At 39.1% G+C, this 17,814-nt stretch overlaps 1 protein-coding gene across 11 annotated transcripts; it reads left to right on the forward strand.

Moving 5' to 3' along the window:
- The first annotated feature begins 2,527 nt into the window (after nt 1–2,527).
- On the forward strand, nt 2,528–8,914 carry LOC127453712 (FXYD domain-containing ion transport regulator 6-like). Of its 11 annotated transcripts, none has more exons than XM_051720317.1 (9): nt 2,530–2,604; nt 2,940–2,996; nt 3,287–3,313; nt 5,575–5,598; nt 6,004–6,027; nt 7,503–7,577; nt 8,292–8,325; nt 8,494–8,525; nt 8,706–8,914. In XM_051720317.1, the coding sequence occupies exons 2-9, from the start codon at nt 2,945–2,947 to the stop codon at nt 8,720–8,722; spliced, it is 285 nt and encodes a 94-aa protein (XP_051576277.1). In that variant the 5' UTR covers nt 2,530–2,604; nt 2,940–2,944; the 3' UTR covers nt 8,723–8,914. The 11 variants fall into 11 exon arrangements, with proteins under 11 accessions (XP_051576281.1, XP_051576277.1, XP_051576278.1 ...); XM_051720318.1 differs by lacking the exon at nt 2,530–2,604 and adding an exon at nt 2,612–2,777; XM_051720319.1 differs by lacking the exon at nt 2,530–2,604 and adding an exon at nt 2,619–2,753.
- The last annotated feature ends 8,900 nt before the right edge of the window (nt 8,915–17,814 follow it).

Here is a 17,814-nt window from a genome sequence, read left to right on the forward strand (position 1 = left end):
CTCTTTATGATCAGCCACTCTAGACGCTCTCGATGAACTGACTTTCTAAATGCCAATAACAGCCCGCATAATGGTGTGAGGGTGGGTCTTAAGCAATTAACATCCAATAAAAGAAAAGAAACAAACTTGATGGAAAAAAACACGTTTTGCACAAGTGATACTAAACTGAACGTTAATGGCTGGGGTTTCTTAAATAAACATATTCTCATGCAAACACTTAATGCTTATTTGGTCTTTTGAACACATGAACAGTTATAAAAACATTAAGGAAAATAGTATTAATTGAAGCAATCTCTTTTCTGTGTCTATAGCTGTATACAAATAAGAATAAAAAGGAATTGTTCTCAGAATGTGTTTAAATGTATCTGAACATGTATTTATATAAGTGTGTGTAGACTTCTCTATAGTGACTTCACTTTTAAGTGGGGTTACAAATAATATTGTATAAGAATTGCATAAGAAACCTCCTTGTGAATTGTATGCTAGTGCCTGTCTCCAAACTATGGGTCTGAGAGGTCTCTAGGTCTAGGATATGAAGCAACAGGACTTATAATGAGCTTCGTGGAAAGAGCGGAGGAAGAGTCTCCATCCGCTACACAGGCGCACGTTCAAACATCACAATTTTCGCAATGACTCGTTGCTCTGGGTTGAAGGATTTGTTTTTTAAAAACTAATGTAAGAAAATATTAGACTTTGCAAATCAACAAATCACTTATTCTATTGAAATTCCACCGAATAAATAGTATCGTCAATTCTTCTATGTTCTTTTTTTAATTTGCCTCACTGAAACCGGATTTTTTTGTGACGTCAACGTAACTAACTGGTATGGCTCTCATGCGCTTTACAGTTTTTCAAAAAGCCTCCATCAACTAAGACTTAAAGTCGGCATGAAACAGAAGTTGTGACCAACTTCCGTATTGTGTCATATTTCCGAGTGAAAAAAAAAAAATGTAGGGCAGGGATTTGAGTTTATCCATTGGTTGTTGACTGGATTGTGAATATATGGCCGTTGCATTGCGGAACAGAGGTAGATGTGAATGCGAGTTTGCAGCGGACACACACACCTCTACCACCGTAATGCAGAGTTGGTTATTGGATAAATGGAACAGCACATTTATTATCAAACTGACAACATAAAGGCATGAGCACATCGTGGTCTTTGCTTACGAAGAGGCTGTAGAAATTGAAAAACAAGTGAGTAAAAGATAACCATGTTTTGTATCACAATACACTAAATATAAACACTTACTGGTGCTGTGCATCTCAAGATAAAAGCATTCAAAAATATAAATAAACTCAAGAGGCATCTGAAGCGTTGTATTCATTAGTCATCACCTCAGCAATTCAGGCATGAAATGCCTTGAACACAACTGCGAATTTGCCATTATTCCTCCTCATTCGAAATGGAAATTCAAGCCAGCTGACCCGTAACCAAGGAAAGCTGGGTTAAGGAACAATAGTTCTGAAGGAAAACAGATGAAAATACACATTGCCATCTTCACCAACATGCAACTGATGCTTCTTTCAACTCTACGCAAGGTTGTGGTATTTATAAGAAAGGGGCAGGGTTTAAGCAGAATAAATGATTGGAGAAGTGCATACGTCACCAGAGAGAAGTCTGTCGTTTCACTGAAAAATCTAGTTATTACATTTTGATTAAAGATCATGAGGTAAAACAAATTAACAAAATAAAACATATACGTGGATGAATCGATCACAATAGATTGGGTGAATTTTCATTTCATGCTGACTTTATGCAAGTGCAACATTTCTTACACAACTAACCACATGGCTTTCTTTAAACTGTTTCTGTAAGTTAGATTTGTTGTTGCGGTCGATACACACAAATAGGGTGATAAAAAATAATAAAGTGCGTTTTATACGCATGGATGCTTTATCGCAATTTTTTCATAAACTTTGTATGCTGCATTCTTTAAAACCAAAATAATATAGTGTTGATTATACTGGCAGACGGAGCACCTGACCATCTATGTCACATTACAGCTAGTTGCATGTTTTTAAACACACAGGGAAAAGCATGTTTACGGTGATGCGATTATTTATGTTAATAGGGCAGAAAGAAGCTTTCCAGCGACCACAAGTGAAATGATTAGAAAGTGGGTTTTATGGGGGAGGGAGACTGTGTGTATGTGTGTGTCCCAGAATTTTAAAAAGCATATGGGTCTCCTCCTCTAAATGTAGCCTATGAAAGAATGTTTCAGTGGCGTAGCTGTGTAAAAACATTGTATTGTACAGTGGTCTTTCTGTACACATATATGTGGAATGCAGAACAAGAATGAATTGGATTTAACCAAAGATTATTGGCGTCTCCAAGCACTCCAATGTACATTTGAAAACTAGAAATTTATGATTTCCAGTTGCAACTTTCTCAAGAGATATGCTAGTAGCTTCTGATGTATTGAAGTTGCAGCTAAAACACTCACTTGTGTTGTGAAACAACACACCCCACAACTCGCTGACAGCCATGTGGCCTGGGCTGCATATCATACCGTTTTGAGGTGCTCCAAAAATAGAGCCCTTTGCTGTTCTTAGCAACAGGAGACAGAAACATGCGAGGGATATGAAAGTGATCTTTTTGTGCAGGTTATTTTCAACTCATAGAAACAGCATGTGAATGCTCCATCAAAATGAAATCAACCTTATTTTTCTGTTGTTCTAATATTGCCTGAACATTGTACAAAATGGAGCATTTGTTGCTGGAAAGTTGAGTCAAACTGCCAGGAATGTCTACGGTAGTTCATGAGATTCCTTAAATGGTGAACTCGAAATTATTTTTTAATACAGCGAAAAATACATTTTAAGTATTATGGGGCAAGTGGGACTTCCCACAAGAACTGAAGTATGTGTGTGAAATTCTGCAGGGATTCAAGACTGCCCAACTGTCTCTCTCTCACACTCTGGTTTCTCTTGTTTTTCAGACAAGATGGAACTTTCTGTCGCTGCTGTGCTTTTGTCCTGCTTAGCACCAGCTCTGGGTGAGTGCTGTTGTCTAGTGTTGTTTATTTTCTTTATTGAATTGTATGGTGTTTACACTTACATGCAATTAGAAAACGTAGAGTTTCATCTATATCTCTAGCTATTCTCTTTTCAGAAATATGTAGGTTTAAAATGGGAATCTTAATAATGAATTTATCTGTTGAAGAATGTAGTCGGATAAAAGGATACACGTTTCAGCAAAAAAAAAATGTTATTTGCCATCCTGCACAGACTCTCCTTTAGACATTAACACTTTGGTGAATTGGCCTGTGTGTGTGTATGTGTGTAGGATCAGCTTTTGGCAGGGAAATGCCAGGTAAGTGTGTAGAGAGCTAGACACGTTTTGTTGAGTGAGTGATAAAAACTGTGCAGGATTTTGATTTGTCTGTGCTTCTGTCTCACACTGATTTGGATCAGGCTGTTAATGGCAAGGCTTGTTTGTTTGTGTTTGACAATGCAGAAAATTAATAGCAGTTTTCTCTTTTCTGTGCTTGTGGAAAACTGGACAATACAGAACAGTTTGTGCTATTTTGGCTCTACATGTTTTCAGCACACTTACTCAAATGATTTCAGAGTGGTTCCACTGTCGTGTTTTTGCTTCAACCAATCGCTTATGATTCCACCTTTCCCTGAAGTGTTTTTGGAAAAGTTCACGAAGTAACACTACTCCTGGACCACAAGGTTTGAGACTTTTTTCTATGTGTGCCAATGCAGCTCATGTTATACCTAACCTTAGGTACATGCAGTTCTGCAACTCCATTTAGAGGAAGTCTTGACAGTGAGACTTTTTAGATTGATTGCCCTTGGACAATGTAAAAAAGTGCCATTACAATGTTTTCTAATACGATTTGTGCTCTGTTATGATTTTCAGTACTGTGCTTCAGTACTAGCTAAAATCTCTGAGATTTGCTGCATTCTCAGACACTTTATTTATTTAATTTGTAGTTTATTTTCCAACACAAACATTTGACTACACATTTAAGCACTCCGACACTCACAGACATATATACATGAACATATATGAACAGCAATAAATAAATGTTTTTTGTTTTTTTTTTCAAACAGGAATGTTATACAACGTATTTGCATCAAGATTTGTCTATTGTTTTTAAAAGTGACGAGGGAGAGAGAGAGGTCTAGAGATCACTATGGATAACCAAAGTTTTACAGTCAGACCATTCATAATGACTAATGGGAAATTTGGAGCGATGCCTTCATTGTAACCACTCTCAAAAATCACCTTTGGCTTTTCAAAAACAGGAAGGGCTTTTATCATGCCATTGATCAATTTTTGTAACCTAAGATATAATCTAAAGTAACGTTTCTGCCAAAGGTCTGTTTAATATCATTGAGAAGTCTTTAAGAAGAGGTTATTGTCAAACATGTCATTACAAAATATGAATTGTTTTTTTCCCTTATTTTTTTATTTTTTTGTCTTGTCCCATTTATAGCGATGGTTTAATAGTAATGAGTACTTCAAATAGCCTTTCCATGTAACCTGAATCTAAAGCGGCTAAAAGTTCTTCAATACAATGCTACTGAAGTTGAATGTCACATTGTAAGCATTTCTTCAACTGCAGCTTAATCCTTATGCACATGCTTCTGAAATTTTAGACTGTTTTCATGGCTCTATGTGTGCGCATGTGTGTCTGTGTCCAAGCATATTTCCTGTTAAAATGTAGTGTGTAAATATAGTGTGCATTCTAAAGTGTACTGGAATCTTGAAAAGCAGTTTTATAGTTAGTAGTTTTAGAAGCACAGTGTATTAACCCTTGGACGCATACCTCGGGTCTTTAGTGACCCGGATCCTCATTCCACACCCTGTACCTCATCCATTTTTTGGAGTTGTGACCACACCTCTTTAATATACCTCAATCTCTCTGTTATAAATAGTGTAAAAAAAAAAAAAAGGCATGTTATTTCTTACTCAAGGTAGTGCTGTTGTTTCAGAGATTGACTTGATTTACATTTGACATTGCTATTTGATGAAGAAACAACATGGAAGTAAACTATAGCAGGAACAGTTTGATATGACTTATTGTCCTTTGGGTGTATTACTGAATTATGTAAGTTGTGCATTTCCGCCAGTGTATGTGTATCTTGTGTTATGTGTAGCTCAATATGTTTCTGACAGCCAGTTGCATCTCAGGAAATTTCAGTGTGAAAGTAGTCAATCCTGTTCTAGATTTTTTCCTGATTTTTTTGCATTATCTCTTTGATATATGAAAAATAAAACATCAAAATATATCAAAATATATTTTATTCCATTATTTTCTAATTGTCTTGAAAATATTTTGAAAATTTGACACTATCTGGCATTTTGTAGATCCATTTATGATAGATATATACGTGCCGGGTCTCTAAAAACCAGAATATGTAAGAGTGTTTGGTGAAATTCCCATGCATGTAGGGTTAACTGTTGTAAAATAATTTGCACTCTCAAGATTTCCCCTCTGAACACACTTAGACTAAGAACAGCCGTATAAATTCGGCTGGCATTGACTAAATGGCCGTTTGCTTGGTTGGACAACAGTTGAATTGTAAGTCTTGTTTGCTTGTTTTCTCTCTCTCCCTCAGCTTCCACAATGGATGAAATTCATGGTAAGGGTCCTATAGTATAGAATCGCTTTTACATAAACTAAATGTCCTAGTGGCTTATTAACATGTTTTAGTGAGGCTAGAGTCATTACAGGCTTAGTCTTTAGTGTCTTGAAAAGTTTGTGTTTGACACTATATAAGCTTTCAGTTCACAGTAAGTGTGAAAAATGTTTATGAAGTCTCCAGCAGTGAGCAGTGAGCTTACAAAACACTCCATAGGGTATCACTTAGTCCACAGGCCTTCTGTGTTTGAAAAATGGCTTGGTTTGTGCAGATATGAAAATATAGTATTTGAGACACTAGACTGTTGTGGTTATGTTAAATTCTATTAATATTTTATTTAATTGCAGTTCTTTTCAAAGCTTTGAGTTTTGACTCTATATTTTATTGATTTTGTTCTCCCACCAGAGTATGACAAGCCATTTCATTATGGTGAGTAGAAGTAATATACCACTATAGATGTACTGTAGCTGCTTAGAGAGTATATGTACTTGTATGGCTAAATGAAATCTCTCGGTTGACCTAATTAATCTGAAAGAGAAAAAATGCGAGTATGGAGATTATTGCTATTACTCATTGAGGCATTTGTATTTCTTTGTGCATTGTGAGCTTAGAGTCCTGTGATGAGTGTTAAAGCTGTGCTGCATGTTTCCTTCAGTTTGCTAAGTATTAACAAGGGATTTTGAGGGGCAGAGTGCATCACCCTGCTCAGGAAACATCTGGGAAGTTAGAGGGATTTGCATTTCCTCTTCTGTTGTACCATAATGGATGGAAAAAAATCACCCCAAGGCTAAGCTTCTGTAAAGTACATCAGTTAGACTCTGATGTCAACCCTAGAATTACCTAAATTCACTTTCCATTTTGATCAGTTCAGTGTCTGTATACTTGCATATTATCTGTCTCTTTTACGACTAAAATAGTATTCCGGGTTCAATGCAAGTTAAGCTCAATTGACAGCATTTGTGGCAAAATGTTGGTTACCACAAAACATTTTGACTTGTTCGTCCTTTTCTTTAAAAAAAGCAAAAATCAAACTTACAGTAAGGCACTTACAATGGAAGTAAATGGGCCAATTTTGGAGGGTTTAAAGGCAGAAATGTGAAGCTTATAATTTTGTAAAAGCACTTACATTAATTCTTTTAAAACTCATGTATTATTTGAGATGTGAAACTGTTTAAATAGTCATTTTTACAGTCATTTTAGGGTTTGTTGACATTACATCGTCATGGCAAAAGTTGTAAAATTGGATATAACTTTACACAGAAAAGATTAGTACTTTATCACACAATAATCATATTAACATGCATATTGTTTACGTCTTGTGGCTATACTTTTAATACAGTGAGAATTTTAACGTTAACAGATTGGCCTTCACTTCCATTGTAAGTGCCTCGCTGGATCCCAGATTTATTTATTTTTATTTTTTATTTTTTTAAAATTTGGAATGAATCAAAATTATTTTTTTGTGGTAATCAACATTATGCCACTTGTATTGAACTTGGAATATTCCTTTAAAAGTCCAGATTCCTTGTAATACAGTAGAAAGCAAGCTATATCAAACTGCTACAAGCAAACTATATTGACTTCCTGTCTTTAGGAAAGTCATTCAGTCAGCAATCATTCTACTTTTTTAATATGCTGCCCAGTAGATTGTTTGTGCATATTATGTTGGCCCTAACACTCATAAGGGCCGATTTGTTTGCTTCTCTGAATGTACACTATTTTCTAATAATGTAACATTGTATTTTTTAGTTTTGCCAGGACTTTTAACTCATGTGTGTGTATAGGAATATATATTCCACATAATCTTAATTTCATTTGTGAACTAAGTATTAAACTGGCACAATGAAAACATGATTCATTTGTGTTATTTTTTCAATAGTAAATAGTCTTCTAAATACTTTCAGATTATGAATCTCTGAGAATTGGTGGTATGATCTTCGCTGTCATACTATTCTTAATGGGGATATTTCTCATTATCGGTGAGTACCAAGCCATCTGTGTACTGTGCTCTGTGAATTATAGTGGATCATGTGAGGAGTTATCTGTCCTGAGGCTTGCCATGTGAAACTGGGTGGAGAGTTCTTAGCATGGCTCATAGTGTTTGACAATATGTCAACATGTATCATATTGATTGTGAAAAAAGTGATGTTTCATCAAACAGATACTCTATATAGATAAAGTAACATTTGCTCATGTCAAATTTCAAGGCTACTTTTGTACTCATATGTAATTTATCCACACACAGAGATAAACAAACCACGTTACTGGTTTGGGCTAGACTGGTTGCAGGCCAGCATGTCTTTCACAACCTCTATGTTTAAACCTCTCTACGATACCTAACACCGCACCCAGACTTGTGGTGTTGCTAGTGCAGGGACAGGCAGCCAACCTAACCATTGGCACCATTATTCTCTCCCCACCCCCAATCCCACACCCACCCCCCAGCCAATTTGACCCAGCCAATATAGAGACCTTATGAGTTTGATCACTGCAGAGGTTTTATGCTTATAAACAGTACAGTTTGTAAATTACTGTGTATGCAAGAGAATACAGCAAGAGAATCACAACCTCATACACATTTTGGGGTTTTAGGGTTATTTTTAATGCTACCTTTAAATGCATGTGAATGCATTTCAGTTGTATATAAATAAACCTCCAATGTTGTGGTGTAACTTCTGGCTTGTTTCCTAAAGGCCGGAAATGTCAGTGCAGAGGGAATAAGTCAAAGTAAGTGCGATAAAGAAAATTAAACATATTCAATGAGAATATTCAGGCCAACAGTTTTAATACATGTTGCTCTACATGGTAAAGATCAATAATCAGAGATACATTCTCTGTTTGTTTCTGTGCTGTTCAGAAAACTACCATCTTTATGTTCTTGTTGTCTATTTTTAGGCCAGTGGGACTTGACCCAGAGGCAGCCAGAGGTGAGTGTTTAGTTTTGTCTCGATTTACTTTGTGTTGTGACATTTAAAATAATCTGACGGCGGGGCGGGGGGGGGGGGGGAAGCTGGTGACTACTTTTTGATGTTATTGTAATTCTGTGTGCTGTATTCTGCATGTTCATCAGGTCTACATACCTGTTGTTCCTTGGTTCCCTTTAACAGGAAGCATGGCATCCTAAGGAGAAATAAAGTGGAGTGTCAAACATTTTGGAGACTGCTAGCCATTTGGAAGAAGAAAAGGCCAACTGAGGATTTAGTCCTTGTGTTCCACATAATTTGTCTTAATTTTTATTTATTTATTATATATTGTTGTTTCTTGGATACATAAGTGTATGCACTCCTTTAAAAAATAAATAAACTATTGATTCTCATCTAGGACTACTTTGCCATCATGTTTAATTTAGCAGCTTATACTTTTTCTCTAGAGAGTTTCTAGTTTTGAGAGTTTTTGACAATATATACACACTTATGTACTTTTCAGCTCTCAGTGTAGTTTATGAACTATTTGGATGTGCAGTGCTCAAAGGCTGAAGGAAATTACTAGGTATTACAAACTTTTTGTAAATTCTGTCCATTCAGTTTGTCACCTTTTGCAGAATTAACTCATCAAACTGCAGTGTACTGTAGTAATAAAGTGATTTCTATAGAGTGTCTGTTATTAAGTGTCATCATGAAAATGACGCAACATTGCGCTTGGCATCTGTCCCAGTCTGTCTCTCATATTCAGTCTTATAGTAAATAAATATGTAAAATATCACAATATTTTTTTGGTAGACAACGTGTTTATTAAATGAATGTAACCTGATACTTGTGGTCAAACATCTGCGTGTAGCATGAACATTACTTAGAGATTATACATATAGTCAAATATGATCTTTGCGATTTTTCTGTGGCAAAGTTTTCTTGTCAATAATAGACCTTTTTCAGTGTAGCACCATATTTAAAGGGATAGTTCTTCCAAAAATGAAAATGCTCTCATTTCTCTACTCTCATACTCTCATTCCCAATTGCACACTTCCTCAGATATGCTGTGAGTTCCGCTCGCTTCAGCGACCTCAGGACGGCCCTCAGATGCTGGATGTGCCGCTGCCAATCGTTGCTATAGATGATTATATCATCAAGATCAAGGCAGGGGCATACACAGCATGTGGGTGGAGAACCATAAGTCACTAAAACGTCGCCAGGGCCCCAAACAAACTGAATGGAAGAGTAACAAATTGGTGTAAACCAAACGAAGTGGAAAAGGCCATTATTTTCTCGGGACATGGGAGTCAAGGGATTCTGCCAATATCCCTTCGTTAAATCCAGTGTCGAATAAAAGCGAGCCGCACCCAACCGATCAAGCAGTTCGTCAATGCGAGGCATTGGGTATGCATCAAATTTAGACACTGCATTAACTTTTCAGTAATCCACACAGAACTGGACCGACCTGTTGCTCTCAGGGATTAAGACCACCAGGCTGGCCCAGTCACTGTGAGATTCTTCTATTACCCCTATATCGTGCATAGCCCTAAATTCGTCCCGCACTACCTGTTTTTTGTGTTCGGGTAAACAGTAGGGACGACTGCATACCACTACCCCTGGGGTTGTTCTGATATGGTGTTGTATGAGATTCATACGACCGGGTAGAGGTGAGAACACATCGAAGAATTCTCCTTGCAACCTGGCAACCTCCGCGAATTGGGACGGTGAGAGGTGGTCTCCGCAAGCGACCAGGGTGACTCGATCGGTGACTTTTAAGTTCACCTCTGGTCCCAGATCTTCCCTCTCAGGTACCACCATCGCCAAAGTCACAGGGACCGCCTCTCTCTACAGTTTTAGGAGGTTGAGGTGGTAAATCTGACGTGCTCTACCTCTATTCATTCGTTTAACCTCATAATCGATTTCCCAGACACGCCGTGTGACCTCAAAGGGCCCTTGCCACTTGGCGAGTAATTTAGAGCTCGATGTGGGTAATAATACGAGGATTTTATCTCCCAGTGTAAATTTCCGTACCCGAGCGCCCCTATTATACAGCCAGCTTTGACGTTCTTGAGCCTGGAGCAAATTCTCTTGTGTTAATTGCCCCAATCTATGGAGGTTTGCTCTCAGGTCAAGAACGTACTGACGTCGAGCATACCGCACGGTCGACGCCCATACAAAAACTCAAATGGGGAGAACCCCATGGAGGATTGCGGGACCTCTCGTACTGCAGATAATAGGGGCTCGAGCCACTTGTTCCAATTTCAAGCGTCTTCGTGCACAAACTTATGAATCATATTATTTAGTGTCTGATTTGGGGGTGGTAAACGCTGGTCCGAATCAATTTAATCCCCAATAATTTGTACAGTTCACATAGTTTATGTGACATAAACGTCGTGTCCTGATCAGTGAGGATTTCTTTCGGAATCCCACTTGGAAGATTATTCAACACTACGTGCTGAGATGTTGCGCAGAGGCACTGCTTCCGGATATCACATTGCGTAATCCACCAGAAACAACACAAAGCGATGCCCACGTTCCATCCACTCTAATGGCCCGGCGAAGTCCATACCAATCCTTTTGAAAGGGACCTCGATCAATGGAAGGGGGCGCAATGGCGCTCTTTGGGTGGCTGATGGATTGACCAGCTGACATTCATGGCATTCACAGCATGTCTTTTCTTGCCCTAAGTGACCCACCATCGGATTATGATGAGCCTTCTGGAATGGCAATTCCCGATGGCTCTTTGGAATTAACAATTGGGTTGTATCCTCCTTTGTCTGAACGTCCTGCATCACTCGATACAACCAATCCTTAAAATACGGATATGCAAGTGCTATGTCTGGCTGGAGGCATTGATCATCAACCACTCTCACTTGGTCAAAAGCATGCCTAAAGGTCTCGTCTCGTGACTGCTCCAAAGGGAAATCCCCTGCTGGGAATCCTCTAAGGGCCAGGGAAGCAGAGACTTCCCCCTCCCCTGAGTCTTCCTGACGTAGAGCTGACGTAGACGGCCCTGGCACCGCCTCCCCAGCCAGCGAATCACACACCACACACCGATATGCATTGTTGCAGGACCCATCCACACATATTCTCCTCAATAACAATTGAAATGCCAGACAATCCATACCCAAAATCAGCGGATGGGTGACTAACCGCCTAACTGCCGCCTCAGTTCTATGTTTTTGCCCCTGAAATTGAATAGTAACAGGCACTAAAAGGTATTCGTGAACATCTCCATGCACACACCTCACCTTCACCCTACGTGCTGTACCCAAAACCTCACCTTGAACCAAGCATTGGTGAATCGAGTTCTGATTACAACCCGAATCTACCAAGGCCTGGTAGGTACCCCCTTGAATACTCACAGGTATCCGGTACATCCCAGCTCAGTCGGGGGCGGTATGCGACGCATTGGGAATCCAGACGGACAACCCCACCTCCATCGCCAGGCATTGGTCCTGGAAGTGGAAGTGGAACCAAGTTGACAATACCCCCCCAGCATTGCGGTCCTCTGCTAGCAACCACCTCCAGTAGGCATTCCGGAGCTGCTGGGTGAAGGAAAATGGGCGGCCGAATTCCTTGTAGGTCAGCACCCAAAAGCGCTGATGATGTTGCTCTGGGTTCCGGCCAACGTCACATTGGCCCACTCAAACAACTCCACAAACGCCTCCGAGTCATCCTGGGGGCCCATCTTGCTGGAGTACCCCTCTGTGGCTGATCCATATCTTCAGAAGCTATATGATAGGTGTGCTTGAGAAACCGATCAATATTTAAGTCCTTTTTAATTAGAAATTCTCCTCCCTGCCCAGTAAGTGGCGATATACATGAAGAATGAGAATTGCCATAAACAAAAGAAGAAGAATGTAAAAGTGGAGATTTACAGTAAAAAAAGTCTTACATATTGATCTGTTTCTCACACACACCTATCATATTACTTCTGAAGATATGGATTAAACCATTGGATTACTTGTATGCTACCTTTACATGTTTTTTGGACCTTCAAAGTTCTGGCCACCATTCATTTGCATTAAATAGACCTAAAGAGCTGAGATATTATTATTGTTATTTTTTTAAAATAATATTTTGTGTGTTCTGCAGAAGAGGAAGTCATACACGTCTGGGATGGCATGAAGGTGAGTAAATGATGAGAGAATTTTCAATTTTGGGTGAACTATCCCTTATTTTTGGCGGGAATAAAACGATGCTGTGAGAGGATACACTTTCAGTGTCTTCAATGGGCTGTACCGTTGTTTAAACTGGTGTTGATCGTTCAGCTGATGGAACACTGAAGAAAAAGAAGAAAGAAAAAAAACATATCCAAACAAATATGTAGATGTGATATAAGACCTATACATGCCACTGACCTTTTGAAGAGAATGTAAGCCTATCTCTCTCACAGCCTCATTTTCTTTCCCATAAAATATGGCTCTACTTTAAATAATGTCTATTTAATTACTGCCTATTGTTTGAGCGCGTACAAATACGTAGAATTCCGGAGCTGAAAGTAAAACTACCAACGCTTAAAAGCTTTTTTAAAGGATTTCCATGAATTTTCAGGTCCCGTTCTCACCCTCAGACGGGTCCACTTGCTGCATTAGGTGGGGTTCTGCGACAGGAGTTGTGCATCGCAGTAGGGTTTCGTCTGTGTTATTCACTGGGAGGTGTTTGGCTCGGAATCCCCACCGCATTGACCAGCATGCATTTTACAGTATCTGCTTAACGATAGCGGCTTCCCATAGAGATTACAGGATAGATTTGCCACTAGAGGATGTAAGAATTCAAGCTCTGAAAGCATCGACGAAGTACTCCTTCAGCGCACTCTCTTCATTCATGGTCCTGGACTGCAGACAGTAAGATCAAGGAAACCCTGCATCGTTAACAAAGAAAACTGCAGGAATGGCAGCCTCAACAGGTTTGTCTATTTATTGCAAGTTTTTGCTATTTAAACACAAAACAGCACTGGATGCCGCAATTACACTGATCTGAATGCAATATTTTATTATAATAAATTTTATTATAGTGAACGTACACGGTGTAGAGCAAGTGAACAAACAAGTGTTGTTTGGCGTAACGCAAAAATACAGTAATTAGTTTAGCTATAGTAGCCTATGCAACATTCTGGTTTCATAGAAATTATCATGAATGTAGTCATTTCATATGCAGTCTATTCAAAACTTTAATTGTTAGCACTTATTAGCCTACATATCTTCTTGTGAAAAGGTTTTGGGCTTTTTTCTGCTATTTTAAAACATGTGCATAAATAAATGCATGAACATTTGAGTGCGTTATAAGGCGTCGATCCATAAGAGCGAATGGGGTGCTGAAAAGTGCTAACAACGCTGTGCCAAAACCTCGTAGTTCAGCAGAACACAACCGCATCAATGCGCTATTTAGATCCAGATGTTAGTAATAGGCTGCTTTGTCAGTGTAATCCATTCGAATCCTAAAGTTGTCCGAGGTTTTGCTTATGACAACGTATTCATTCCAAAGTGTGTTGTGCATGTTATCTGGAGGTAATAATAATAATAATAAAAATCATATTGACATCACGATCTCGAGGCTTTTGCCACTTTGAAAATATAGCTTTCTATTGATTATCACTAGAAGAAAGTCCACTCCATGCTTGACTGTGAGAACCGCAGTTATCAGGGCGCTTGTCTAACCGGCTTTTCGCTGAGCACGCAGACCTACTCGTTTTGCAACTAATCGATAACTCGAATTACTGAGGTTCTCAGTGAAAACACGAGTTTGCAAGATCCCTTGTGTGCAGCAGGTATTTGCGATTGCAACTTATTATGTGGTTACTAAGCCAAATTATTTCTAAGCTCTTTTACTAAGCTTTTATTTGAGAGCTCATTAGCATGTTCAGTATAATGTTCAAAAATGTACTCTGATTTGGTAGTATTGATTAAGTGTAGCCTATAGATTTAGAAAAGCAGCATCTGTCCATGGTTCTGAATCATCTCTTCTGCATTTTCTTCCTTCACAGTGAATCACATTGATACAGCCCATTTTATGTCTGTTGCTTAATGGGACATTTTTGTTTTCATTCCAAGGTTGTAAAGCTATTTTAACAATATTTAAATGTATTTACAGAGTCATACATGTATTTGGACCAGAGTGCCTTTAACTATGGTAAGCAAGCAAATATTGCATTGACGTTTTAATGAGTAACATGACAAAATGTAAAACTGTAACACAAGTTATTTGACCACTCTTGAATGTGATTGACCTCAGATTATGAGACGTTGCAGACCACTGGTGTCATCCTTGCCATGCTTATGTTTGTCACCGGGATTCTCATTGCACTGAGTAAGTCAATCAAATAATGGAGCACCTTCTATACCAAATGGAATTGTCCACTTAACATTCTTAGACATTTTACAATACAAGACGTGCCGAACGAGTGTAAATTGAAGAATAGAAATGCTTGTGATGTTAGATTACTTGTTTCAAAGCATGTTTTATTATTCTAGTTACAACTGTCATTGTAAAAATTAGGCTACTCAAGGCACTATCTGGGGTTCCTCAGCTACTCATAAAGACAGTTGTCATTAAAAACACTGAATTATTTTGCTGTTACAATGGGACATCAATACTAAGTAGACCTAACATTTAAAATAGACTAAATAATTTAAAATCAACCAAAATTAAAAATTTGAATTAAATAATTTAAGATCTAGTATGTCATATCACAGCTAAATTCTAAAAACCGCTGTCATTTAGGAGTCTGCATATATAGAGTGCGTCTCTCTACCAGAGTGCTCAATCCGAGGGTGCAGAGAGCCTTTGGGTACCCTCAATACCTCTGACCAAGAATTATTTTACAAGAGAGCTCATTAGAATGATGGAACCCTCTGGAGATCCTCCAGGCACCCTTTAAATAAGCCTCAAACACCCTATTTATGCACTCAGTAAGCTTCAAGATATATTTTAAGAGCTTCAAAGCCCTTCCCTTATGATGGGGTTATTAAAGTTACCATCGACAATGCTTAAAGTTCTTTCGAGTTTTTGTAGGCAATAAGAAAAGGCTCAGTGAACTGAAAGAGTGTCTGGAGGATCTCCAGAGGGTTTTGCTGGTGTGGCACCTGAGGATTCCCAAGTGGTGCAGTGCATTTACTACAGTGAAATTTACTTCACCTAGACAATGATTGGAGTCAATTAAATTGTCTTTGACCCGTGTTGAGAATTCACTTCACCAAACATTTTATTGCATTGCACATTTCTGTAAAGAGAAATATGTTGAATAAGCTGTCAATGCATTGCTTCCAAACTGGATGCACTGAATTTGAATTGGCTTCAATCAATGTCCCAACCCAGTCCATGTCAATTAAATTTTTCTGTCTTTCTAAATGTTTATTTGCCCCTGACAGGTAAAAAGCTCAAATGCTCAAAATCCAAGTAAGAGTTTTTCAGACAAATGTGCAGCCTTGACTCTGCATGTGGAATGAGTCCAAATACAGGAATGGGAAATGTCCTGAATGAAAAAAAGATGTACATCAAATCTGTGGTGCCATGTCTGTTCATTGGAAAGCTCCTTCACTGTTTGAATGCAGCCTCTGGTTTCTAAATAAACTGATTTCTGAACTGACTGGCTTTTTCTTTCAGCTCACAAACACTGTCTATCCATTAAAAAACTGCACATTTAAAATACATAAACTAAAATATACCAAAGTGCCTGGTTTAGAAACATTGCGCTAATCCTGATAAATTCCATCTGTTGTACTAAAACATAACTAAAACAAGACAGCGGAAAGTTTGTTGTTCTCACATAGGAATTAAATTGGTATCAGTGCTTTTTGTGTGGGTAGGCAGTGTGTATCAAGACTGCTAAAGTGCTCAGCATGTAATTGTCAGAGGAGTTGAACTGGACGATGAGCACAAACTTAACCTCAACAACAGTGACTGTGACTGTCAGACCCTTGTATACAATTTCACACCATTTTAGAGTCTGTACCTTACTGGAGAAAATTCAATTAAAGGGAATGTTCAACCAAAAATGAAAATTCTCTCATTATTTACTCACCCTTACGCCATCTCAGATGTGTATGACTTTCTTCTGCAGAACACAAACAAAGATTTTTAGAGGAATATCTAATGCAAGCGAATGCTGACCAGAACTTTGAAAGTCCAAAAAGCTTATAAAGGTACCATAAAAGTAATCCATATGACTCCAGGGCTTAATTCCATATCTTAAGAAGCGATCTGATTGGTGTGGGTGAGAAACAAATCTATATTTAAGTCCTTTTTTAATATAAATCTCCACTTTCACTTTAACTTTCACATTCTTCTTCTTTTGTTTTGGCGATTTGCATTCTTCATGCATATCGCCACCTACTGGGCGGGGAGGAGAATTTATGGTAAAAAATGACTTAAATATTGATTTAATAGAATTGTTTTCTTTTTCTCACCCACACCTATCATAACACTTCAGAAGACAAGGATTAATCCACTTGAGTCATATGGATTACTTTTATGCTGCCTTTATGTGCTTTTTGGAGCTTCAAAGTTCCAGCCATCCGTAGAAGGTTCATTGTCTGGGTAATGAAGGAGTCAGGAGGCAGCGAACTGTCAGTGTGAGTATGGTTATTACTCTTCAGCGTCGTTCATAAAACATAAACAAAAAGGCATTCAGTGGCCAAGTAGTCACACACACAAACGAGTCAAGGCTTCTATCGAGCACACACAGGTACAGTCTCTCTCTGGTCTCTCTCTATCACTCTGAAGCCTTGTGTGCCTTTTTATGTCTCCCTCTGCCATCTCTACAACAAGAAACAGGTGTTAGAGATAAAGACAACCCAGGTGACGAGCCTTACCGCTCTCTCTCTCCCACAGACAGACACAGGACCACGCCCCCATCACCAAATATCCCAGCCACCTGACTCAGGCCAGGGCAACAGTATATGATACTTCCCTGCCCGATCGGGGGTGGCCCGTGGAGCATCAGGGATCCAGACCAGTGTCGCCACCTCCATCGCCAAACACTGATCATGGAAGTGCCCGGCTTCCCGGCAGCCCCAACAGACCGACCTAGGCTTCCCTACCACACTCGTGGGGGCGGTTCCGTCAACCTGGGGAGGAGAGCAGAGAGAGACAGGAGAAGTAGGGGGACACAGACATGGGGAAGGACCCCCTAGATCGGGGAAGGTGTTTGGGTGGGGCTCCTCCCCACCTCCGGGGAGTTGGAACAGGATGGAAAGGGGAGGGCCGATGGGGGGGGGGTTGAGAAGCAGGGGCAAGAGAGAGAGAGATGGAAGAGTTTCTGGTTTGCTGCCTCCCAGAAACGCCACGATGTAGTCCTCAGCCA

The sequence above is a fragment of the Myxocyprinus asiaticus genome, chromosome 16, assembly GCF_019703515.2.
Source record: "Myxocyprinus asiaticus isolate MX2 ecotype Aquarium Trade chromosome 16, UBuf_Myxa_2, whole genome shotgun sequence".
NCBI lineage: Eukaryota > Metazoa > Chordata > Actinopteri > Cypriniformes > Catostomidae > Myxocyprinus > Myxocyprinus asiaticus.

Bases quoted from the DNA above. Each gene is read 5' to 3' on its own strand.
- LOC127453712 (XM_051720317.1), top strand. From the start codon at position 2,945: ATGGAACTTTCTGTCGCTGCTGTGCTTTTGTCCTGCTTAGCACCAGCT. The intron at 6,028-7,502 runs GTGAGTAGAAGT...AAATACTTTCAG, and splicing joins TGACAAGCCATTTCATTATG to ATTATGAATCTCTGAGAATT. The intron at 7,578-8,291 runs GTGAGTACCAAG...TGTTTCCTAAAG, and splicing joins GGGGATATTTCTCATTATCG to GCCGGAAATGTCAGTGCAGA.